Here is a 26201-nt window from a genome sequence, read left to right as displayed (position 1 = left end):
CGCAATTACAGATCAGGGAGAAGAGAAGAAGCACTTCTTTGTACTCTCCACAGCCAGTTTAGACTCGGTTTCCCAAGAGCAACTGAGAGGGGCGGGACTTAGAATGTTTATCTGTTTCCCTGGTAACATAACAGCTTATATGGCCGTGGTAGCGGTGAACAGAAACTAGATGGACTGGATTGGGATCTTGACGTAAGTGGTCTTTCTTCATTTCGTGGTGCGGCTTTGATGTTTGTAGGGAGAATTTGAATTGTTTGGGAATTCGGGTGGTGTAAAAAACTTTTGTTTGAAAGGAGGCTCATTTCGGCTTCCGAGAACCAGCTCTAAGATCTAGCACATTCGGGTGAGGTTAGGAGATGTACTGCTCAAGGGAATATCTGCAAGGGTTAGAAAGGTCCTTGCTACAAACCTAAGACATAAAACTCCAAATTTAATCAACAGAATAGTATAGGAGAGGAGGCAAGGTGGATATGTGAGCGTGAATGTATCCAATAAGAATGTACCCAGCATGTCATCTACCACCCCTTACACCCTTTCCTCTCCATCCACTTAGCCGCCGGGCTGATCTAAGCAGTTGATAATAATAATAATAATTGTTCGCATTTGTTAATTACTTTGTGCCAAGCCCTGGGCTGAATGCTAGGAAAATTACAAGTTAATCGGATCGAATACAGATGGTGTGGCACATGGGGTCACAACCCCAGGGAGTGGGAGAACAATTATTTAATCGCCATTTTACAGATGAGGAAATTGAGGCACAGAGAAGTTAAGCGATTGCCCAAGGTCACACTGCTGGCAAGTTTTGAGAAGCTGGTCTCCGGATTCCCAGTCTGGTGGTTCTCATTTCCTGACTTGTTTTACCCCTTCTCCCCATTTAACCTTTGGATCAATCACCTCACACTTTCCTACATCCAGCCTCTCCCCTCTCCATTCTATATTGCCTGGGATCTTCTTTCTAAGGTATCATTTAGCACGTCTCACTCCTCAGATTTCTCCAGTGATTGCCCAGTCCTCTCCACATCAGGTAGAGCACTTCTGATGACTGGTTTTTAAAGCTCTTAATCATCTCTCTCCTATCTTCACTCTTCTCCCACTCTACCCCAGCTCTCACTTTTCGGACTTGTCACTTGTCGGACCTTGCCTTGACTACTGTATCAGCCTCCTCTCTGACTTCTCTACCTCTAGTCTCCCACCTCTTCAGTAAATCAATCAGTTGATCAATGGTATTTATTGAGCACTTACTGTGTGCGGTGCACTCTACTAAACCCTTGGAGAAGTACGATATGATAGCATTTGTAGATGTGTTTCCAGCCCACAAAAAAAATAAATAAAGGGTAGTATTTGTTAAGCCCTTATTATGTGCAAAGCACCTTTCCAAGCGCTGGGGGATACAAGGTGATCAGGTTGTCCCACGTGGGGCTCACAGTTTTAATCCCAATTTTACAGATGAAGTAACTGAGGCACAGAGAAGTTAAGTGACTTGCCCAAAGTCACACAGCTGGCATGCGGGGGAGTCGGGATTAGAACCCATGACCTCTGATTCCCAAGCCCGGACTCTTTCCACTGAGCCACGCTGCTTCTCAAGGAGCTGACCATCCATACTTCGCAGACTGGATCACTTTTCTGCACATTTCCCCACTTTTCAAAAACCTATAGGGGTTACCCATCCTCTCAACATCAAGCAAAACCATTAGCTTTAAGAGACTGAGTTAGCTCTCTAACGAAATCATTAGCTTTAAGAGACTGAGTTAGCTCTCTTCCTCCTACATATCCACTCCATTTCCACTTGAGTTGCTAATTAAATCCTTATTTAGATCACTGTCTTGCTCAGAAATCTGATTCATTCATGTGCAGTGGTGTCTTCCTGGAACTCTGAACTGCATCCTGGTGGTATTCTTTAATCCCATATCTTCCTGGGATAACATGGAAAGGGTCAGTCATTTTAGCCCTAGCTCAGCGGTGTACGGTGAAGGAACCCTGAGCAAATTCCGCAGGGGAGACTGATAATGACACATTTCTCATACTTTTTACTAAACTGGCTTCGGGTGCCAAATTTAAAGCAGTGTCTTTACACACTCAAACCCACATCAGGGTGAGGCTGAGATAAAAGATTTCCCCAAAGGAATTCTCTATTAATTAAATCTATGCACCTCTCATTTCATGGTTTCTTGCCTGCCAAGCTTCAGGTAAGGACATGTTCTTTTATGTGTGCTCAGTAAATGTCTCCATATGGTATCCAATATATCGGCCGCCACACAACCTGCCAGTGGTATCTACCAAGCTGGTCCATATGATTTAGTGTGAATAAAGCTGTTGTGTTCTCTAATTGAGATTCTTTCCTTTTTCTTTTTTCTCTTCCTCAGGGCAAATGAGGATGAGCAATTACAAAGAGCACGATACCAAGCAAGCAAGGTATTTCACTCAGCTGCTAGATGATATGGAAAAAGCCCAACAAGATGATATTAAGCTTTATACCAGAGGGCACTTGAACCACAATAAACTTTATAAGCCTGCCTTGAGTGTCTCCCAGGGATTCTGGGCCAGTGCCAAGAGATCCGCACCAGCAGAACCAGGAAGACAGTCTGTGAGAAAAAAAAACGTCGGGAAGATGAAAGACGTGTTGTGTGACTTCACTCTGAACACAGCTCTGATTCCAGACGGCCCCAGGGCGACACCCAGCTTCAAGGAATTGTACACTCACACCAGACTTCCTAAGATCTTGCCGCAAGCCCAAATTTCATTTCCTGTGTCTAGCCTGGAAGCCTATCGCCGAGAATTGGACACCTCTGATCAGTATTCCAAGACGCAAGAGATAGACCCTTTGGAACTGAAGGTTCTAAGATACAAGATCCCAAAGAACAGTCGTCAGTGTTTAAATATGACTAAAGCCAAGGACGAATATCGATTTATTAGGTCATACTTGGCCGGGGTGACGAAAATGGACCAGTTTAAGAGCTTTTTGCATTTCGAGAAAGACGTTTTGGTAAAGCAGGATCTTCAGGACAATGATTTCACTGGGGCCAAGGCAGCTGAATGTCACGAAAAGAAGCTGCAGCAGGTTAGGGAAATGATCTTGTACAAGATGCCTGTCACTTTGAAACAGGAAGCATAAATCTGCCGCTGACTGGGAGAAACCGTCTTCACAGCCGCGGCCAAAAGCCGAACAAGCTCTCGGCGTTGAGCAATCGCGAACAGTCCGTTTTCTTGAGGGATTCTGTCTTTCAATCAATTAATTAATCACTAGTATTATCTGAGTACCTAAGGCGTGCAGAGCACTTGTGGGAGTACATACAACAGAGTTGGAAGATTAGGCTTTGGGTCACCAGTGGCTATCAATGGCCACGTGTAGGGTTTGTCAGAGGAGGGTGGGAAGGTATTCTCAGTTTTCTTCAAGAGAACGGTCATTCTTTAGTTCTGGGATGACTCTGGGGAAGAGTACATAATCATTGGCATTCCTTCCGAAGTTCAGATTTCAGAATATCGTCGTCAGCAGTTCCAAGATAGGGTGATTAAGCACTTACTACGTACCAGGCATTCTAAGTGCTGAGGTGGAAACAAGCAAATCAGATTGGACGCAGTCCATGTCCCACGGGGGCTCACAATCCCCATTTCACAGAGGAGGTAACTGAGGCACAGAGTAGTTAAGTGATTTGTGTGCAAGGTCACACAGCAGACAAGTGGCAGAGCGGGATTAGACCTGAACTCTGCCGTCAAGGAGCTTGCCATGTAGTGATGGAGACTGATATCAAAATGAATTAGCTGCCATTAACACTGTAGAATGTAAGTTCTGTGTGAACATGGACTATACCTACTAACTCTGTTGGATTATATTCTCCCCAGCATTTAGTTCAGTCCTTTGCAAATAGTTAATAAATACCATCATTGGATTGATTGGGGACCAACCCCTTCTCCTGGAAACATGATCTAACCTTGACTTCACTGACACTTTCCTCTCGTAGTTCTCCTCCTATCTCTCCAGCCAACTCCCTCTCCCTTCTATTTCACTGATGAATTTAGGATCTGTACCCTTTAAGGACTTGATATTCACCCCACCCTCAGCCCCACAGCACTTACGTACATGTCCGTAATTTATTTCAATGTCTTTTTCCCCTTCTAGACTGTAAGCTCCCTGTGGGCAGGAGACATGTCTACCAACTCCATCATATTGTACTCTCCCAAATATTTGGTACAGTGCTCTGAACATATTCGGCCATAGTAAGACTTGTTCATTCTCAGTCTCCTTTGAGGGCTCCTTCTCTGCCTTCCACAGCCTAACTGTGGGAATCACTCCAGGCTTGGTTCTTGGCCCCCTTCTATTCTCCATCTGCACCCATTCCATTAGAGAATGCTTTTGCTCCCGTGGCTTCAACTAACCCGAATTCAAATTGGATTAATCCAAACCCAAATTGGCTGATTCCCAAATCTACCTCTCCAGCCCTTACCTCTTGTCTTCTCTTTAGTCTTATATTTCCTCCTGCCTTCAGAACAACTCTACTTGCATATCTAACCAACACTCAAACAAAACAGGGTTAAAATATATCTCCTCATCCTCCCACCCAAACCCTGTCCTACCCTGGACTTTTCCATCACTATAGACAGCACCGGCATTCTCCCTGTCCCACAAGTCCATAATCTTGGCGGGTTCTTCAATTTCTCTCTCTGTCAACCCACATTTTCAATCTGTCACCAAATCTTGTTGCTTCTACCTTCACAACATTGCTAAAATCCTCCTTTTCTTGTATATCCAAATAACTGCTACTTTTCCTATCCTGCCTTGACTACTGCACCAGTCTTCTTCCTGACCTCCCTGCCTCCTGTCTCTCCTCAAACTTCATTCTGTTGCCCGGATCATTTCTCTAAAAAAACCAAAAAACATTCAATCCACGTCTTCCCACTGCTCAAAAACCTTCTCATGAAACAGAAAATCCTTACCATTGTTTTTAAAGTTCTCAGTTTGTTTGTCCCCTCCTGTCTTACCTCACCAATACCAATCTGACCAATACCAATACCTTACCAATACCAAGCAACCAAATACCAACATTATTATTATTACCTCACTTATCTCCTACCACGGCCCAGTCCACAGTCCACTCCTCTAGTGCCAGCTAGCTCACTGCATCACACTCTGGACCTCTTTCCCTATATCTTCCTCCGGATTGAAACTCCCTCCCACTCCATATAGGCCAGACCACCATCCTTCCCACCTGCAAAGCATTATTAAGTTCATATGTCCTCCAAGAGGCCTTCCCCAATTAAGACCTCTTTTGCCGATTCCCTCTGTGTTTTCTGTGCATTTGGATCTGTATTCACTGAACACTTGATAGCCACCCGACCCCTAGCCCCTCAGCATATATGTACATATTCATAACATTCCTTTATATTAATATCTGTCTCCTGCTCTAGACTGTAAGCTCACTGTGGGAAGGGAATATGTCTACCAACTCCATTGTATTTTACTCTCCCATTACAGTGCTCTGCACACAGAAAGCTCTCAACAAAAACCGCTGACTGACAGAATGATTGACAGAGCCAAATGTTTTCATTATGCATACACAGCTGCATGCTTCTGAAGTAACTTACTAATTCATATTTTCTTTCAGGAACTCCAGAAAATCCACGACAGTAATCAGCCATCCATCAGGCTGCAGATCTTTGGGGATGTATTTGAGGATATCTGCAATGGCTCCTTTATATTTGGTGACATTCTGAAGGAAGTTAAGGTAATAAGTACTGGGTGATAATTTGATATTTCCCAGGATATGTGCATATCATATTCTAGTGAAAATATTTTTCTCTATCTCTCTTCCTCTCTCTGTTTCTTTTTTTCTCTTTATATATGTGTATTTAGTACTACATACATATTTATATAGTAGTAAAAGTATTAAATGCTTACTGCGTGCTGAGCACTGTGCTGCGGTAAGGGAGAAGATGCACAGATGAAAATCAGACATGGTCCTTGTCCCTCGTGGGACAATCTAAGCATAGCTTATGAGCTCTTCGGTGGGTAACAGAAAATCATTCTAGTTATTTAATTCATTCAATTATATTTATTGAGTGCTTACTGGGTGAAATGCACTATATTAAGCCCTTGGGAGAGTACAACACAACAGAGTTATCCACAAATGACATATTCCTCCTCCTTGCTCTGTGAGAGTATTCCAGTAAGAATAGTTTATCAGAAAGTCGAAACTCTAGATTTTGGAGAGTCACACTTTCCTTAGGTCACCTAACCATACCCGAATCTCCTGAAATAAGCACAAACTCTTCAACTATCCTTCCAGTTCTGATCCAGTGAGTTTTATCCTTCAGACTTTATATTGGGAATGATGATGGTACTTGTTAAGTGCTTACTATATGCCAGGCACGTTCTGATTTTAGTAGTGATAAAAGTTGGGCTGTAGGCAAGTACAGTTGAAAAATACTTGCTTTTTCTCAGATCTTGATCATAAAAATCATAATAATACTAATAGCAATAATGATAATAACAATATTGCTTCAACAATTACTACCTGCCAAGGACTGGGGTAGATTTAAGATGATAACAAGATAATCAGGTCAGACACAGACCCTGTCCCGCCTGGGGCTCACAGTCTGAAAATGAGGCATTTGATCCATGGGTTCTGTCACAGTGGGGTGGCTTTTCAGGTAGGGTTGAAAGGGGTTGTGTCCCAGCCTTTTGTATGTATTCTATCTGTTTTCCTGACAAACAAACATGCAGGTTCTTCCCTCACACTCCCCACTCATCCTGTGCCTCTTTAAATCAGGGTTTCCACCATCAGCCCTGCAGCCCTGCCCTTCGGCCATAACTCCTTAAGTACTTCGATGTCCAATCCTTCCTGATCCCCAACGGTGTAGCTTAGTGGATAGAGCACAGAACAACGAATCAGAAAGACTTGGGTTCTAATTCTGACTTCATCACATGTGTGCTCTGTGACCTTGGTCAAGTCACTTCACCTCTCTGTGCCTCTGTTACCTCAATTACAAAATGAGGGTTAACAGTGTGAGCCCCTTGAGGGACAGGGACCGATTTCCTTGTATCTACTCCAGAGCTTAGAACAGTGCTGGACACGTAGTAAGTGCTTAAAAAGTACCATAATCATTGTTATTACTTATGCCCATATTCTTTTACTCTGCCGAACTGCAAAATTAATTTTCATATCCGTCTCTACCACTAGACTGTAAATTCTTTGAGGGTAGGGATCATGTCTACCAGCTGCATTGTACTATATTTTGAGAAGCAGCACGGCCTAGTGAGAAGCAGGGTAGTGGATAGCACATAGGCCTGGTTTCCAGTCGAATCTCTGTACTATCATATGTTATCCTGTATCTCATTCCCAGTAATCTTTTGATTTATCTAGAATGAATATGAACTCTACATGGCCACACTTCTGGATTCCCAGCCAATATCATTTTATGAGGTAATCACCACCTGCCCAAGATGGAAATGCAGAGATGGACCCATGGCTTTGGAGCACAAATGATTCCACCCTTGGGAAAAGTCCACAGCCCTATCTTGATCTTACATACTCTCTTGGTCCATTATTTTGGTGCGGAAGAGGCTCTGAAATGTTTTCCAGAAATCCCAACTGTGAGTCCTGCCTCACAATTATCACAATAACAGCAAAAGAGAGGAAGCAGTTGCTCTTAGGGTGGTTTTTTTTTTCCAGAGTGCACAGGTCATTGTTTTGGGGGGCATTTCTCAGATTGGAGATGGTTCACTGGTGCACCAGTGATGGTTCACCAATGGCTGTTTTTCATTGAGAAGCAGCATGGCTCAGTGGAAAGAGCCCGGGCTTGGGAGTCAGAAGTCATGGGTTCGAATCCCGGCTCTGCCACCTGTCAGCTGTGTGACTGTGGGCAAGTCACTTAACTTCTCTGTGCCTCAGTTACCTCATCTGTAAAATGGGATTAAGACTGTGAGCCTCACATGGGACAACCTGGTTACCCTGTAACTATCCCAGCGCTTGGAACAGTGCTCTGCACATAGTAAGCGCTTAACAGATACCAACATTATTTAGAACTACACTGCTGAATGATTTTAAGGTCCACCACTGCACTCTAAATTCACCACTAGATTGTAAAACTCCCCACTAGTTTGCAAAATTTCTCACCAGAACGTAAACTCTGTCACTAGAATGTAAATTCCCCCCCTCTAGATTAGCGTAAATTCCCTCATTAGATTGCAAAATGCTCCACTAGGTTAGAAGCAACGTGGCTTAGTGGCAAGAGCACAGGTTTGGGAGTCAGAAGCTGTGCGTTCGAGACCTGACTCTGCCACTTAACAGCTGTGTGACTTTGGCTAAGTCACTTAACTTCTCTGTGCCTCAGTTACCTCTTCTGTAAAATGGGGATTAAGACTGTGAGCCCTTCGTGGGACAACCTGATTACCTCATATCTATCCCAGTGCTTAGAACAGTGCTGGGCACATAGTGAGCACTTCAAAAATGTCATCATTGTTATCGTTATCATTATTATTATTGCTGTAAATCCCTCCTCTAGATTGTAAGATTCCCCTACTAGACTGTAAAAATCCCCCTTTAGATTGTAAGCTCTCCCTCTAGAGTGTAAGATCCTCCTTTAGATTGTAAACGCTCCCATTAAATAGTAATTCTCCCATTAAGCCTCCCCTCTCGATTGTAAAATTCCATACTAGATTGTAAACTTTCCCGCTAGACTGTAAACTTTCCCACTAGTTTAAAAATTCCCCCTCTAGATTGTGAAATTTCCCACTAGATTTTTTTTAATGGTATTTGTTAAGTGCTTACTTTGTGTGAAACACTGATCTAACCAATGGGGTAGATACACTTTTAACAGGTTGGACACAGTCACTGTCCCACATGGGACTCACTCTTCTAAGAGGGAGGAGGATTCTATCCCCATTTCTCATTTGAGGAAACTGAGGGACAAAGAAGTTAAGTGACTTGCCCAAGGTCACACGGCAAGCAACTGGAAGATAGTAAGTTCCTCCACTACAGTGTAAGCTCTTTGAGGGAAGGGGTTGTGTTTTCCAGTTCTATTGTACTGTACTCACCCGAGGACTCAGTACAGAGCCCTGCACACAGTGCTCCATTAATACCATTGGCTGTCTGAGTGAAGGGCAGTCATTGGTTTAGATGAAGAGGATGTTTTGGACTCTGAGATCTTATTTCTGTGGCTGAAAGATTCATGACCAGTGACACTTGATTCTTCATTTGGGCCCAGAAAGGCAGTGCTCTGTACAGAGTAAGCACTCAATAGATACTACTGACCGATTGATTGCTGTAGTGATGCAATCCCTGTGTCACAGTTTTGGAACCTGACCGTTCTTTCCGAAATCTGTGCTAAAGGAGGGTAACTGCTTCTTGATTGCCACATGCCAAGTTGGTCCGTTTCCTGCCGTAATCTCCTAAAGGTCTGTTTCTGACAGCTAACTGTTGGAGACTGGACTCCACTATGCTTAATCTGTTCTGCCAAATTGTGGGTTCCCCTTTCAGTTTTCCATGCTTAGTATAGTTCTCTGCCCACGGTAAGTGCTCAACAAATACGATTGAATAAACAGTTGCTTGGTTTCCTGCTGTCATCCATTCTCCTTCCATGTTTTGCCCCACAAAGCAGTGTTGCTCTAAATGCTATTAAATGAATGAAAAAAAGTGAATAATAATTGTGGTATTTGTCGATCACTTACTATGTGCCAGGCACTGTACAAAAGACTGAGGTAGACCCAACCAAATTGGGTTGGACCGAGTCTCTGTGCCATATGGGGCTTACAGTCTCAATCTCCATTTTACAGATGAGGTAACTGAGTCACAGGGAAGGGAAGTGACTTACCCAAGGTCACACAGCAGACAAGTGGCAGAGCTGGGATTAAAATCCATGACTTCCTGAGTCCCAGGCCCGTGCTCGATCCACTGCACCATGCTGCTTCTCACTCTGCCATGAATGAGCTTTGCCTCAATGACAGTCATTTGGGTGGGTTTTGGAATCCATTGTTGGTGGTATTATTTTATTCACGGATGTTGAGAAGAACTCATGAAGCTGGCTGTGCCTTCTGGGGAGAGTAGAGTTCTCTCAAAAATGAAGGCGTCTCCCATATAAAACAGGCTGGTTGAATGGCAAATCTGATGAATCAATCAATCAACTGTATTTATTGAGTGCTTACTGTGTGAGCAGAGCACTGTACTCAGCCCCACAGCACTTACGTATGTATCCATTATTTATTTATGTCTCATCTCCTCTAGACTGTTAGCTCGTCACGAGCGGGGAATATGCCTACCAACTCTGTTATATTGTACTCCCCCAAGTGCTTAGTGCAGTGCTCTGAACACAGAAAGGACTCCATAAATATGATTAATAATTATTATTATTATTATAGTATTTGTTAAGTGCTTACTACGTGCCAAGCACTGTACTAAGAGCTGGGGTTGACAAGCAAGTTGGGTTGGACACAGTCCCACTTCAACGTGAGGCTCACAGTCTCTATCCCCATTTTACAGATGAGGTAACTGAGGCACGTAGAAGTAGACTTGCCCCAGATCACACAGCAGACAAGGGGTGGAGCCGGAATTAGAACCCATGACCTTCTGACTCCTGATTGGGAAAGTATTCATTCAATAGTATTTACTGAGCGCTTACTATATGCAGAGCACTGCACTAAGCGCTTGGAATGTACAAATCGGTAACAGATAGTCACAGCCCCTGCCCTTTGACGGGCTTACAGTCTAATTGGGGGAGACGGACAGACGAGAACGGTAGCAATAAATAAGTACAATCCAATAGAGTTGGTGGGCATGATTCCTGCCCACAAGGAGCTTTCAGACAGGAGAGGGAGACAGACATTACAATAAATTACAGATGGGGGAAATAGTAGAGTACGAAGTTACGGTCTGGTCTTGTCTTATGCCGTCGAGTCGTTTTCGACCCATAGCAGTGCCATGGACACATCTCTCCCAGAACGTCATCTGCAATCCTTGGACATAAATTTAAATGCTCTGACGCAGGGGTAAGTATCACAGGGATTGAGGGGTACTCAGACAAGTGCATAGTTGATAGAGGGGCGAGGCTGTTAGAGGAAAAGCCGAATATGGGTCGTGAACTGTGTCCAACCTGATTACTTTGTATCTACCCCACGACTCAGAACAATGCCTGGCACATAGTAAGCACTTAACAAATGCCATTAAAAAAATAAATAAATAAGGGGTTTGTCAGCGAAGGCTTCTCGGCACTGATGTGATTTTAGGAGGGTTTGATGGAAGGGAGAGTGGTGGAAAGAGGGAAGAAGTTGGAGTCAGCAAGACGGTTGAAGATTCCGATAGAGTGGTCTAAGTGAGAGATGATGAGGGCTAGAACCCGGGAGGTGGCAGTTTGGAAAAAGAGGAATGAAAGGATTCAGGAAATGTATATCTAAAAACAGCCATTCTGATATGTGCTAAAGCTTGGCCTAAACCAAAGCATTGTATTCCACAAGAACTGTCAGCCCTATGCAACTCTCTAGACATTAAGGTCATCCCACTAGACTGTACACTTGTTGTGGGAAGGGAATGTGTTTGCATATTGTTATGTTGTGCTCTCCCAAATGCCCACAGTGTTCTGCACATAGTGAGTATTCAAGAAATACGTTTGAATGACCAAATCGCCTAATAAACATCATCTGAAGTTCTATTCAATATAAGAAATTACTAGACTAAGTACTGAAGGACAAAATATAACACATAAGAGAAGGCATCAAATGATATTACAGCAGTTTAGTGATAATAATAATAATAATGATAACGACGGTATTTGTTAAGCGCTTACTATGTGGTAAACAAATTTCTACTTGCTGGGGTAGATAAAAGGTAATCAGGTTATCCCATGTGGGGCTCACAGTCTTAATCCCCATTTTAAAGATGAGGTAACTGAGGCCCAGAGAAGTTAAGTGGCTTGACCAAGGTCACACAGCAGACAAGTGGCAGAGCTGGGATTAGAACCCACGATCTCTGACCTCCAAGACCATGCTCTTCCCACTGAGCCACGCTGCTTCTGCAAGGCTTGCACTACCTTCTGCTTTTAATGGTATCTGTCAAGTGCTTACTATGTCTGAAACGCTCTTCTAAGCACTATGGTAAATTCAAGTTAAATAGATCAGACACAATCCCTGTCCTACATGGGGTGCAAATCCTAAGTAGGAGGGAAAACAATTATTGAATCCCCATTTTACAGTGGAGGAAACTGAGGCCCAGAAAAGTCAAGTAACTTGCCCAAGGTCACCCAGCAAGCAAGTGGCAGAGACAGAATTAGAACCCAGGTCATCTGACTTCCAGGCCCATGTTTTAACCATGTTTTAGCCATGTTGCTTCAGTTTCATGTATCTTTTGTGCTACTCAGGAACTGCTGGTCCAGGCAAAGGGGTTGGAAAAAGGACCTGTGGAGCCTTCAGATTTAGAAGAGGCCAAGCAAGATGTTAAAAAGCTTGTACAGGAGGTCAAAGCTGCTTTGGAGCGAAATGAACAGTGAGTGCTCCCAAATCTCCTTTGATTGACTTGAGATGTTTATGTCTGCAGAGCTATACCCTTCTTATTTAAGACTATTCTGACTGACATCTCCCTCCCTGCCACCGGGAACCTGGCTTGGTGACTTAGGCCTTTTGGCTTTGTTGACAAATAAATGTCTCTGTGCCCTAGCCCAGGCCTGTCTGGTTGATTCCAGCTTCAGGACCTGGAGTCCTAATCTGGTGGGAGGAATGCTGGTGAAAAACCTGCCCCGTCTTGCTTCTTCTCCATAATAATAATAATGATGGTATTTGGTAAGCGCTTACTATGTGCCAGGCGCTGTACTGAGCACAGGATACAAGAAAATCAAGTTGGACACAGTCCCTGTCCCATGTGAGGCTCACATTTTCAATCCTCATTTTACAGATGAGTTAACTGAGGCACAGAGAAGTGAAGGGACTCTTCCAAGCTCACCCCGAAGACAAATGGCAGATCTGGGATTAGAACCCGTGCTCTATCCATCACATCCTGTTGCTTCTCTAGAAACCATGTCAGTGCTGGAAAAGATCCAAGGAAGTTCCCGTAGGTGGAGGCTGGGTTAGGGACCTTTCAAGACGCCATGGTCAAGGTCTTCTGCTCAAGGTGGAAGACCAAGATGGCATCACACGTAACTCATTGTTTCTAGACCTGAGAATCAATCCATTAATCAATCAATGATATCTACTGAGCCCTTAGTGTTTGCAGAGCACTGCATTAAACACCCGGAAGAGTATAATACGATAGAGTATATAGACATTTTTCCTGCCACAAGGAGCTTACAGTCCAGAGGGGGAGCCAGACATTTAAATAAACGACAAATATGTACGAAAAGCTATGGGCTGACGGTGATGTCAATATCGAGAGCTTAAAGACCTAAGTGCATAGGTGACAGAGAAAGGAGAGGAAGTTGGGGAAATGAGAACTTCAACAGGGCAGGCGTCTTGGAGGAGGTGTTATTTTTTAAAGGAAACCCTTCATAACAGGGATAGAAGCCAGTACAGTGCTCTGCACACTCAGTAAATAAGTAAGCACTCAAAAAATACGTCGGGTGAACGAACGAATAATCGAATGTGAGCATGTAACCACCCCTCAGTCTTCCTTCTGCCCTCAAGTACTCTCTCTGGTGTGAAGGGATTTCCCTAGTGCTTAGGAGAAATCGAGTAAGAGCAGCAGCAACAGCAGTAGAAATAATAGTAATAGACTAATAAGGGTATTTATTAAGTGCTTACTGTGTACTAAGTACTGAGAAAGAACACACAGGTGGGAATTAGACATGGCCCCTGACCTTCAGGGGGCCCAAAATCTGATGCATGACAACTGATAAATGAGTATCACCTGACAGGGCATCTCCTATCCTCTATGGGGAAGGAGCATGGCTTCGTGGATAGAGCATGGGCCTGGGAATCAGAAGGTCATGGTTTCTAATCCCAGGTTCTGCATTTGCCGGCTGTGTGTCCTTGGTCAAGTCACTTCACTTCTCTGGTCTCACTTTCCTCATCTGTAAAATGGGAATTGAGGCTGTGAACCCACATGGGACAGGAAACTGTGTCCAACCTGATTTGCTGGCATCCACCCTGGTACTTAGTAAAGTGCCTGACACATAGTAAGCACTTAACAAATATCACAGTTATTGTTATTATTATTGTTATGGACACTGGTCTCTCAAGCCTGGACTTCAGGAGTGGGGATGGTAGCTTCCCCGTCTGAGCTTCCAGAACTATGTTGGAAGCCACAATCATTGGTCTTCTCAAGACCCTGGAAGATTCTGGGAAGAGGGGTTGAGGCCTGGAGTCCCAAACAGTCCCCTCTCCTGACTATGAATTCGAGGTCCAAAGGCTGAAGTCTCCATGGATCTAAGAAATCACCACTCAGATGATGATGATACTACTACTAATAAATATTAATGGTATTTTTTAATGGTACTTGTTAAGCATTTACTATGTTCCAGGAACTCTAGTAGATATAGTAGGATAAATAAAAGATAATCAGATTGGAAACATGAGCCTCACAGTCTAAACCAGAGGAAGGAGAATTAAATTCCCTTTTATAGATAAGGTAACTGGGGCACAGAGAAGTTAAATGACTTTCCCAAGGCCACAGAGCAGACAAATGGCAGAGCTGGGAATAGAACTCAGGTCCTCGGACTACCAGACCCGTTCTCTTTCCACTAGGCCATGCTTCTCAGAGCATTTAGACTTCTTAATTTCTCCAACACACTTTCATATCAAATATCTCATTTTATCCAACCAATATACCACAAAATGATTCATGTGAAAGTGCTTATCAAATTGTCATTCAGACAGCCATTATTAATAATAATAATGATAATTGTATTTGTTAAACCCTTATTATCTGCCATGCACTGTACTAAGCCCTGGGGTGGGTACAAGTAAATAGAGTTGGACACAGTCCCTGTCCCACTTGGTGCTCATAGTCTCAATCTACATTTTACAGATAAGGTAACTGAGGCACAGAGAAGTGAAGTGACTTGCCCAAGATCACATGGCCGACAAGTGGCCGAGGGGGGATTAGAATCCATGACCTTCTGACTCCCAGAGCCATGCTCTATCCACTAGGCCATGCTGCTTCTCATTCTTCTTTTGTAAAATGGAGGAAGCAGCATGGCCTCCTGGAAAAAGCATAGCCCTGGCAGTCAGAGGACCCGGGTTCTAATCCCAGCTCTTCTTCTTGTCTTTTTTGTGACCTTGGGCAAGCAACTTAGCCTCTCTGAGCCAAAGTTTCCTCATCTGCAAAATGGAGATGCAATGCCTGATCTCCCTCCTAATTAGATTTCAAGCCTCCTATTATCTACCCCAGCACTTGCTGGCATATAATAAGTGCTTAAATATAATCATTATAATTATTATAAATAATAACGATAATACGACAGAGGCTCAGAGCAGTCAGTAGATGGTGTTGTCTTTGGTCATCTTCATTACATAAGGGGTGAGTTGAGTGGAAGAAAATGCATTTTTCCTTTATTCCCTTAAGGTTATACTTCATCCACTACCTACCCCACCTGAAAATCATTTACTAAAAATGATTGGCAAATGCTCAGACCTCTGCCCCACCCTCACCCCACCTGCTACAAATCCATGTTCCCGGCCCACTTCCAGCTGCTCTGTTCAGGAGCCGATCAGAGCTTAGAGCAGGATCCATATGCAAACCTCATACAGAGTTCCATATTTATAACCTACTTGACGGAAGAGATCGTGAATACTAATTCTATCGAATTGTCCCAAGCGCTCATTAGAATGTTCAGTACGTGCTCAACAAGCAGGAAGCAGATCGATCAACAAGCACACTGATGTGACTGCATATTGACTTGTCGAGGGTCCCTGGCTTCCCAGCGGCTGGAATTGTGAGGAAAAACCACTGCAAATCCCTTTAACCCTGACTCACTTGTGGAAGAGCATTGTACAATATGTCCTTGTTTGGAGGGCTGCAGAATGGAGCATCTTAAGTTAAAATTTTGAGGCAGGTGGGACAATTAACAAATCCTACTGCTACTCTGTACTCACTAAGATGCCTGGTGAAGTATGGGAAAGAGCCCAGGTGTGAGTCTGTTTCTTCTCTTTTACCACGCCAGGCTGAGAAATGAATTGGAGATAGTACTGAAGAAACCGTCTGATCACAGAGAGTCAGGTGAGTAACTGCATTTCTTGGGGTCCTGGGCCTCCATTTTGAGTCATGATTTGTGAGGTTGAGTTTACTTGAGTGGTGGGCTTGGCGATCCCCTCAGGTTTCATCTTTCCCATCGAGGCTGTAAGTTTGTTGTGGGCAGGGAATGTATCTGTTTATTGTTGTATTGTACTCTCTCAAGTGCTTAATACAGTGCCCTACACACAGTAAACTCTTAATAAATATGATTGAATGAATAAAAGTACTTGCCACCCTCAGTCCCCACCTCAACACTTGTGTCCAAAACTTTATCCTCTGTTTTTACCCCTTATAAGAAATTTCTTTTTAATATCTATCTTCCCCTTTATAATAATGTTGGTATTTGTTAAGTGCTTACTAAGTGCAGAGCACTGTTCTAAGCGCTGGAGTAGATACAGGGTAATCAGGTTGTCCCACGTGAGGCTCACAGTCTTAATCCTCATTTTTATCACTAGCTCTCTGAGGGTAGGAATTCAGTCTAATATCTATATCTGTTCTATTCTCCCTAGTGCTTAGTAAAGAAAGAGTGGTCAAATCACTTGTCCATTGGTTTTTATGGTATTTAAGTGCTTACTATATTTTGGTATCATTAAGTCCTTTGTGTCGAGCACTGATTTAAGATTTGGGGTAGATACAAGTCAATCAGACTGGGCACTGTCCCTGACTCACTTAAGGCTCACATTCCAAGAAATAGGGAAAAGACATATTGAATCCACATTTTACAGTTAAGGAAACTGAGGCACCAAGAAATTAAGCAAATTATCCAAGGACACATACCAGGTAAAGTGGGAGAGTCAGGATTAAAACCCATATGCTCTGACTCCCGTGGAGTGCATGGAGAAGGTGCACAATAAATACGATTGATTAAATGATCTCAAAGGAAAGTTTGGGAGAAGTTCTAGAGTGGACTCAATCTGAATTTAACCCAGAAGCAAGCAATCAGTGATATTTATTGAGCACTTACTGTGTGCACAACTGTGATAGGCAATCGGGAAAGCACACTTGGAAGAAATGATCTCTTCCTACAAGGGGGCCGACAGTCGACGGAGGGAGACAGGCATTTATATAAATTACAGGTGGGGGAAATAGAGTAAAAAGATATGTACATAAGTGGGGTTGGGGTGAGTGCACAGGGATATGAAGCCTAGTGCATAGTCCACACCGAAGGGAGAGGGCGTAGAGGAAATGAGAGATTAGTCAGGGAAGGCCTCTCGGAGGAGATGTGGTTTTAGGAGGGTTTTGTGTATGGGTGATCATCTGCCAGATAGGAAGCGGGAGGAAGTCAAGTCCAGAGAGAGAGAGAATGTGGACAAGGGGTCATTGACAAGGTAAGAAGCAGTCTAATGGAAAGAACATGGACCTTTGAGTCAGAGGAACTGGGTTCTAATCCTGACTCCACCACTTTCTGCTCCGTGACCTTCTCTGCATCTTAGTTACCTCATCCGTAAAATGGAGATTAAGACTGTGAGCCCTTTGTGGGCCACAGATGGTGTCCAACCTATTAACTTATATCTACCTCAGTACATTGCCTGGCATGTAGTAAGAAACAACAAATACCATACAAAAGAATGAGGCCAAGGGCAATTCACCTCCTGTAATGGCATCACAACACTCCCATGCTTCTCTGAGGTGGTGAAGAAAGTAGGTTTGGTACCTGTCTAGCCATTGGTTAATAAGACTTCTCTTGAGCTTCATGGAATCTTCTAGTTTGGGAGAGAGTCAGGTGGCAACTAGATGCTCCTTTTTTTAATGGTGTTTTTTAAATGTTCACTATGGGCCAGATACTGTTCTAAGCATTGGCGTAGAAACAAGATAATCAGATAGGACCCAGTCCCTGTCCCACATGGGGCTCACAGTCTTAATCCCCATTTTACAGATGAAGTAAATGAGGCACAGAGAAGGGAAGTGAGTTGCCCAAGGTCACACAGCAGGCAAGTGGCAGAGACAGGATTAGAACCCATGTCCTTCTGACCCCCAGGCCTGGGCTCCAGCCACTGGGCCTTGCTGGTTCTCTGAGGGCGGCGATTGTGTCTAACCACTTTATTGTACTCTCTCAAGCACGTTGACACAGTGTTCTGCTCGGAGTACACCCAATACACTGTCAAGCACTGTTCTAAGCACTGGGGAAAATACAGGTTAACCAGGTTGGACACAGTTCCTTCCCATTTAGGGCTCACAACATAAGAGAGAGAACAGTTTATTGAATCCTTACTTCACAGTTTTAATTATAAAATTAAATTCTTTAATTATAAATAATCCTTATTTCACACTAATTTAAATGAGTTGCCCAACATCACATAGCCAGTAAGTGACAGAGGCAGGATTAGAACCCAGATCCTCTGATTCCCAGGCTTGGGCTCTTTCCATTAAACTACACTGCTTCCCTGTATTGTAGGTGAAGTTGCTGGCCCAAGGTCACACAGAAGACGAGACAACTTGTAGGTGAAGCTGCAGTCATTGAAACCGTACATTCAGTCATATTATTGAGCGCTTACTGTGTGCAAAGCACAGTACTAAGCTCTTGGGAGAGTACAACACAATTATAACCAGGCACCGTCCCTGCCCACAATGAGCCAGCAGTCTAGAGACAACCATATTTTGGAATTGACTTAAGTTTCCAGCATTGTGGCCTGGTGGAAAGAGCACGGGTTTGGGAGCCAGAGGATCTGGGTTTTAATTGCAGCTCCCACTGCCAACCTGCTGTGTGACCTTGGGCAAGTCACTTAACGTATATGTGCCTCAATTTCCTCATCTTTAAAATGGAGAATCAATACCTTTTCTCCCTCCTTTTTGGACTGCGAGCCCCGTGTGGAACTGCATCTGACCTCATCTGTAAAAGGTAGATTAAATCCTCTTCCCTCTGATTTAGTCTGTGAGCCCCATGTGGAAAAGGGACTGATTATTTTGCATCTCCCTTGCATTTACCCCAGTGCTTAGCACACAGTAAGCACTTTATCATAATTATCATTATTCTCCAGAGCAGTGTGCTTGCTCTGAAATTTGGAACCCAGACCCAAGAAGATTGCATATGGAGCGATGCCCTCTTCATCATTTTGCCTTTTCCAATATTTCCAGATGCCTTGAGCAAGAACCTTGGCCAAAGCGCAGATAAAGAAAAGCAGCTTACCTTTTCTGAACGGGTCGAAGAGAAGAGGTGTGAGGTGCTCCTGAAATGGGAGAAAATCCACGCCCTAAAACAAGAGATTAAAAGTACCTTGACTCACACTAGGATCTCAAACATCACCGAGCAGAGTTTGAAGAGCATAGAGGTAATACTTCTCTTTTCGTTTTATGGCAAAGAAGAGGCTTCGACTAATTAATTGATTGAGCTGCACCAGGAAAAAGCTGGTCCCCTAGCAATGTAAGCAGCAAATGTGATACTTTATTAGCCCTTCATTGTATAAGGAACATGATTAAAATCCACAGAAAAAACAGAAAGGGTTATAAAAGGGACTCTCAGAAAAATCCAACACAAGCAAGTTCATCTGGATAAATGCACTTTCCCAAATTGACATCATCCCATCTTCCAGGATGGATGATCAATTCCTGGGAATTTACTCTATAGCAAGTATTTAGAGGTGTTGAGGAAAGAGAGGCCTTTCCAAAATGGATCTTATCTGGTTTTATAAGTCTTTTAGATAGGCCAGGTACCTGTAGGTTTGCAACTGACAAATTTCCTCACGAGTCATGGACCTAGTGGAAAGAGCCCCAGCTTGGGAGTCAGAAGACCTGGGTTCTGATCCCAGCTCTGCCACTGGCCTACTGTGTGATCTCGGGCAAGTCTATTCAGTTCTCCATGCCTCCGTTCCCTCACCTGTAAAATGTAGATTAAATCCTCCTCCCTCTGATTTAGGCTGCGAGCCCCATGTGGGAAAGGGACTGTGTTCAACCTGATTATTTTTCATCTACCCCAGTACTTAGAACAATGTGTGATATAGAGTAAGCACTTTTTTATGGTATTTGTTAGGTGTTTACTATGTGGCAGGCACTGTTCTAAGCCCTGGGGTAGATACAGGCTAATCAGTCTGGACACGATCCATATCCCACATGGAGCTCACAGTCTTAACTCCCATTTTACATTTGTAGTAATTGAGTCCCAAAGAAGTTAGGTGATGGCCCAAGCTCACAAAGTAGACGATTGGCAGAGGCAGGACTAGAACCCAGGTCCTTCTGACTCCCAGGGCCGTGATCTACCCATTAGGTTATGCTGCTTCGCTGCACTGTACACAAACCATTATTGTTATGGTTATTATTTATTGTCATTTTCCTCCTCAACTTCTCCTGTTTTTCCTTGTCTAGTTTCTTCTGAACCCTAACCTGTTCCTGACCCTGAATGTTAGGCTGTCTCCTCAGCGATGCAAATTCTAGGGCCAGGCAGTCAATCGTATTTATTGAGCGCTTACTGTGTGCAGAGCACTGTACTAAGCACTTGGGAGAGAGCAATGCAACAAGAAACAGACACATTCCCTGCCCACAACGAGCTTACGGTATAAAGGACAAGCTAATAGTCCTACACTAGAGGGTAAGATCCTGGCAGAACTTATCCTAGCAGCTCTGTGAGAAAGCACCAGAATGTAAGCTCATTGCAGGCAGGGAGCATGTCCACCAACTCCGTTTTAGTGTACTCTCCCAAGCTTTTAGTACAGTGCTCTGCACACGGTAAGCGCTCAGTAAATACCATCGATTGACGGATTGAAGGGTTCAAGCAGATGGCAGAGCATATTCCCAACCTTTGTCACAGCCCCAAAATTTTACAAGTAGAACCAAGACTACAACGTCCACCTCCAAATGGGAAAGGGGCGATCCAGCTCTTAAACCCGGGACACACATCTTATTCTGCCCCTAGATTATTAATAGGTGATGGAGCACATTTCTTTGTACCTATAAATCCATCCTCAAAATGCTGCTGTGTTTGTCTTTCAATCAAGCAGGATTTATTGAATCCAGGGAGCAATGGGGCAGCATAACGTATAATGGAAAGAGCAGCATAACGTATAATGGAAAGAGCGTAGGGCCCGAGAGTCAGAGGAGCTGCGTTCTAATCTCTAAAGTGGTTCTGCCACTTGTTTGCTGTGTGACCTTGGGCAAGTCACTTCACTTCTCTGGACCTCAGTTTCCTCATCTGCAAAATGGGGATTCAGACTCCCATGTGAGACATGGACTGTGTCCAACCTGATTAGTTTGTATCTACCCCAGTGCTTAGTACAGTCTCTGGCACGTATTGCTTAACCAATACCATAGCAAACCCCCTATTTTTAGTGATTTAGGGAACATGTCAACTAACTCTGTATTATACTCTCCCGAGCGCTTAGTACAGTGCTCGGTACCAGATACCAAATACCATTAACTGGGAAAAAGAGCATTTCAGACATTACTTTACGCAGAAATCTTTGTCATTTCTCCTTCAGACTGAAATAATGAAATATGAGTCGATCAATGGCATTTTAAAGAGAAAAACAAATGTAAGTATCTCCAGAGGCTCGGTTTGCTCAGGAAGCGATTGCCCAGGTTGGATAAATTATTATTATCATGCCACTTGGAATGTGTACCAAACACTGTACTAAGTGGTGGGGTAGGATGGACACGGTCCCTATGTCACATAAAGCTAGCTCACAGTTGAAGTAGGAGGAAGTAGGATTTAATCCTAATTTAATTTTGCAGATGAGGGAACTGAGGTCCAGACAAGTGAAGTGACTTGCCCAAGGTCACACAGCAGTCAAGCAGCATATCCGGATTAGAACCCAGCTTCTCTGAGAGCTGGGCCCATGAGCTTTCCACTAGGCCATTCGAAGTCCTCACCAGCCTTCTGGGTCCCCCGGAGGGGGAGACCAGAGGAACCTAAGTCAAACTCTATTCAATCGTTCATCCAGTTGTATTTATTGAGTGCTTACTGTGTATAGAACATTGTACTAAAGCACTTGGGACAGTACAATACAGAAGTATAATTCTTGTCAGATTGGGGCTGCAGTCCTCTTGGCAGGTGAGCTACACGGTACTGGAAGGGACCTGGGAGCCTGGGGCTGCCTGGGTTCCCTAAAGGTTCAGGGTGTCTCAGGAGAGTTGTGGGAAAGGGATGGCCTTGGCTGGATATGATGAGGGATGTGAGAAGCAGCTGGTTTAGTGGAAAGAGCATGGGCTTGGGTCTGAGGTCTTGGGTTCTAATCCTACCTCCACCACTTGTCAGCTGTGTGACTTTGGGTGAGTCACTTCACTTCTCTGGGCCTCAGTTCCCTCATCTGTAAAATGGGGATTAAGACTGTGAGCCCCATGTGGGACAACCTGATTAGCTTGTATCTACCCCAGTGCTTAGAACAGTGTTTGGCACATAATAAGCGCTTAACAGATACCATCATTATTATTATCACAGAAGAGCCATGTCCCTAACTCACCACAGGGGGAATTCATTCCCTAGATTAGAATCCAGTTTAGGCCAAGAACAGACCTGGGTTCTAATCCCGGCTCCCTCCCCTTGTCTGCTGTGTGACCTTGGGCAAGTCACTCTACTTCTATGCGCCTCATAGAAAATGGGGATGAAGACTGTGAGCCCTGTGTGTAACAGGGACTGTATCCAACCTAAATAACTTGTATCTATCCCAGCACTTAGAATAGTGTCTGGCACATAGTAAGTGTTTAACAAATGCCACAAAAAAAACCAAATGAAAACTGAAGACACTCCTGTCTCTCTCCCTTCCGCTAACGCTGCCCCAGTCCTGATCTGTTTCTGGGAGAAGGAGTGTAGCCTAGTGGAAAGAGTATTGGCCTGGGAGTCAGAGGACCTGGATTTTAATCCCAGCTCTGCCCCTTGTCTGCTGTGTGACCTTGGGCAAGATACCTCACTTCTTCAGGCCTCAATTTCCTCATCTGTAAAATGAGAATTCAGTGTCTGTTCTCTCTCCTCTTTAGACTGTGAGCCCCATGTGGGACAGGGGCTGTGTACCACCTCCTTACCTGGGAGCTCGTTGTGGGCAGGGAATGTGTCCGTTTATTGTTATATTGTACTCTCCCAAGTGCTTGTTACAGTGCTCTGCACCCAGCAAGCATTCAATAAATGCGACCGGATGAATGAATGAATTATCCCTTATCTACTGCAGTGCTTGGAACATAGCAAGCGCTCAACAAATACACCTATTATTATTATTTGTCAGGTCAGACCAGCGGGAATCTCAGGGACTCCCAAGCTGTCCCCTGGTCTAGGTGGGAGCCGGGAGCTGCCATTTCAAGTATCCCAACCTATTCCGTCTAGCAACCATCACGATGAAAAGTACTTCCCCTTAGAGTCGCCATTACCCGTTCCCTAGCTTTGCTCCAGAGTCAGGCCGGGGAGGGTGCAGGAAACCTGCTTGTAGCTAATAACGTAAAGCCACCCACCAGTGAGCTCGTTTCAGGCAGGGGATGCGTCCGATGCTCTGCGCACAGAAAGCGCTCAATAAATACAAGTGAAGGATTGCTTCATTGAGCTAAGGCATCTAGTCCCGAAAAGCTGCTCTCTGTGTTGTTGGATACTGGGGGAAGTGGTTGATTTCTTTCAGATAACTAGGGGTTTGATTTGGAGACCATCACTTCTGCTGTGCAGAAGCTGCACCAAAAGCAGAGTTGCTCTTAAAGAACAAAAGCTCCTCCCAAAGTTCCCAAGCTACAGAAGCAGCATGGCGTAATGGATAGAGCACGGGCCTGTGAGTCAGAGGCTATGGATTCTAATCCTGGTTCCTTCCATTCGTGTGCTGTGTGACCTTGAGTGAGTCGCTTCACTTCTCTGGGCCTCAGTTATCTCATCTGGAAAATAGGGACAGGGAGTCCCATGTAGGACAGGGACAGTATCCAATCCGATTTGCCTGTATCCATTCCAGCACTTAGTATGGTGCCTGGCGCAAAGTAAATGCTTAACAAAAGTTACAGTTATTATTATTACTACTTTTGGGTAGGAACTTCAGGACTGGAAAAATTGGGCTCAGTGTTTAGAAAGGATATATGCTGGGAAACAGAGTAACCCCCATGTCTGTCTTGGATATGGGCTAGATGATCCTCAAGTTATTGATATTCTATAAAGCAAGTCAATTTTTTCATTCTCCTTCTGACAGGATCTAGAGAGTATTATTACAAACACCTTTAGCAAACATAAAGTCAGCCAAGAAGATCAAAAGTAAGTATGATTTCTCCGTTGTCATCATCGTCATCAGTGGTATTTATTGAGCATTTATTCATCATTCAATAGTATTTATTGAGCGCTTACTATGTGCAGAGCACTGTACTAAGCGCTTGGAATGAACAAGTCGGCAACAGATAGAGACAGTCCCTGCCGTTTGACGGGCTTATGGTCTAATCGGGGGAGACGGACAGACAAGAACAATGGCAATAAATAGAGTCAAAGGGAAGAACATCTTGTAAAAACAATGGCAACTAAATAGAATCGAGGCGATGTACATTTCATTAACAAAATAAATAGGGTAATGAAAATATATACAGTCGAGCAGACGAGTACAGTGCTGAGGGGATGGGAAGGGAGGGGGGAGGAGCAGAGGGAAACGGGGGGAAAAGAGGGTTAAGCTGCGGAGAGGTGAAGGGGGAGTGGTAGAGGGAGTAGAGGGAGAAGGGGAGCTCAGTCTGGAAGGCCTCTTGGAGGAGGTGAGCTGTAAGTAGGGTTTTGAAGAGGGGAAGAGAATTAGGTTGGCGGAGGTGAAGAGCCCTTTACGAAGTGTTTGGGAGAGTCAAACAGAGTCAGTAGGCACATTCCCTGCCCACAATGATCTTACAGTCTAGAGGGGGAGACAGATGTTAATATATATAAATAATTGATGAAATACAAATTTAAAGGTATGTACATGAATGCCGTGGGGATTTTTATGGTATTTGTTAAAGGATGTAATGTGCCAGGCACTGCGCTAATCACTGGGCTAGATAGATGAAAAGTTAGGTCCTACGTCGGGCTCACATTCTAACTTGGAAGGTGAACGGGTATTGGATCTCCATTTTGAATGTGAGGAAACTGAGGCACAGAGAAGTTAAGCGACTTGTCCAAGATCAGGAGTTTCTTCTCGATGTGGATGGAATCAGATAGCCATTGGAGTTTTTCAGAGGTGGAGGGAGTTCACTTTGGTACCTGATGACCCATAAATCTGAGGAAGTAGCAAGACTTAATGGAAAGAGATTGAGATTGCGAGTCAGATGACTAGGATTTGAGTCCAGGTACTACCACTGGTCAGCTATCTGTGACTTTGAACAAGTTTTTAACTTCTCCAGACCTTGATTTTTTATCCGATAAGTTAATGAGGCTAGGTTGGAACAGGGATTGTGTCCTATCTCATTACCTTACATTTACCCCAGCTAATAGTGAAGTCTTAATAAAGGTCATGATTAGAGAAGCAGTGTGGCTTGGGGGAAAGAGTAAGGGCTTGGGAGTCAGAGGATGTGGGTTCCAATTCTGACTCCGCCACTTGTCTGCTGTGTGACCTTGGGGAAGTCACTTCACTTCTCTGTGCCTTAGTTACCTCATCTGGAAAATGGGGATGAAAATTTTAACCCCCACTTGGGTCAACCTGATTACCTTGTATCTACCCCAGTGCTTCGGACATAGTAAGCACTTAAATACCATAATTATTATCATTATTGTAAATTTCAATGATCAGAGCTTGGTCCTACCAATATTTATTAATATTTATAAATACTTTGCTCCTAAAACAGATCTCATTCAGTTCTTTCATCTTACTTGCATACTGTGTTTATTGTCTATTTGAAGGAAGATATGGAATTTACTAGACACTTCCTTAACTCCTGAAAATGGAGCGGTGGAACAATGGCCTTGATTAGTTGGAGAAATAGACCTCGAAATCATCTGGAGCACCCGGATTTGCGCTCTTCAAGATTTTAGCCATGCAAATTGAACCCTAATTTGCCAGTTTCGTGTCGTCTTAAAACCAAACCCTATATGAAAATTCAGCTGGGAACCCTGACATTTCTGTGTTACGTCTATTTGCCGAAGCAGGTGTTGTGTATATGTTTTCTGCAGAGTCGACTGAACCTTTGAATCATGCATCAAGATGCAATATAACATGGGACTGA

The 26201-nt window shown here is 43.9% G+C and overlaps 1 protein-coding gene across 4 annotated transcripts; it reads left to right on the top strand.

Annotated features, from left to right (window-relative positions):
• The first annotated feature begins 106 nt into the window (after positions 1–106).
• C21H6orf118 (chromosome 21 C6orf118 homolog) lies at positions 107–26201 on the top strand. Of its 4 annotated transcripts, none has more exons than XM_029048744.2 (10): positions 107–192; positions 2364–2412; positions 5601–5720; positions 7359–7418; positions 12343–12467; positions 16075–16130; positions 19221–19414; positions 21554–21607; positions 24224–24285; positions 25879–26201. In XM_029048744.2, the coding sequence occupies exons 1-10, from the start codon at positions 170–172 to the stop codon at positions 25943–25945; spliced, it is 810 nt and encodes a 269-aa protein (XP_028904577.1). In that variant the 5' UTR covers positions 107–169; the 3' UTR covers positions 25946–26201. The 4 variants fall into 4 exon arrangements, with proteins under 4 accessions (XP_028904577.1, XP_028904574.1, XP_028904576.1 ...); XM_029048741.2 differs by having other exon boundaries at positions 2364–3058; XM_029048743.2 differs by lacking the exon at positions 7359–7418 and having other exon boundaries at positions 2364–3058.

The sequence above is a fragment of the Ornithorhynchus anatinus genome, chromosome 21 (genome assembly GCF_004115215.2).
Source record: "Ornithorhynchus anatinus isolate Pmale09 chromosome 21, mOrnAna1.pri.v4, whole genome shotgun sequence".
Lineage (NCBI taxonomy): Eukaryota > Metazoa > Chordata > Mammalia > Monotremata > Ornithorhynchidae > Ornithorhynchus > Ornithorhynchus anatinus.
Note: the sequence above shows the minus strand (reverse complement) of the source record. Positions and strands in the feature narration are given on the sequence as shown.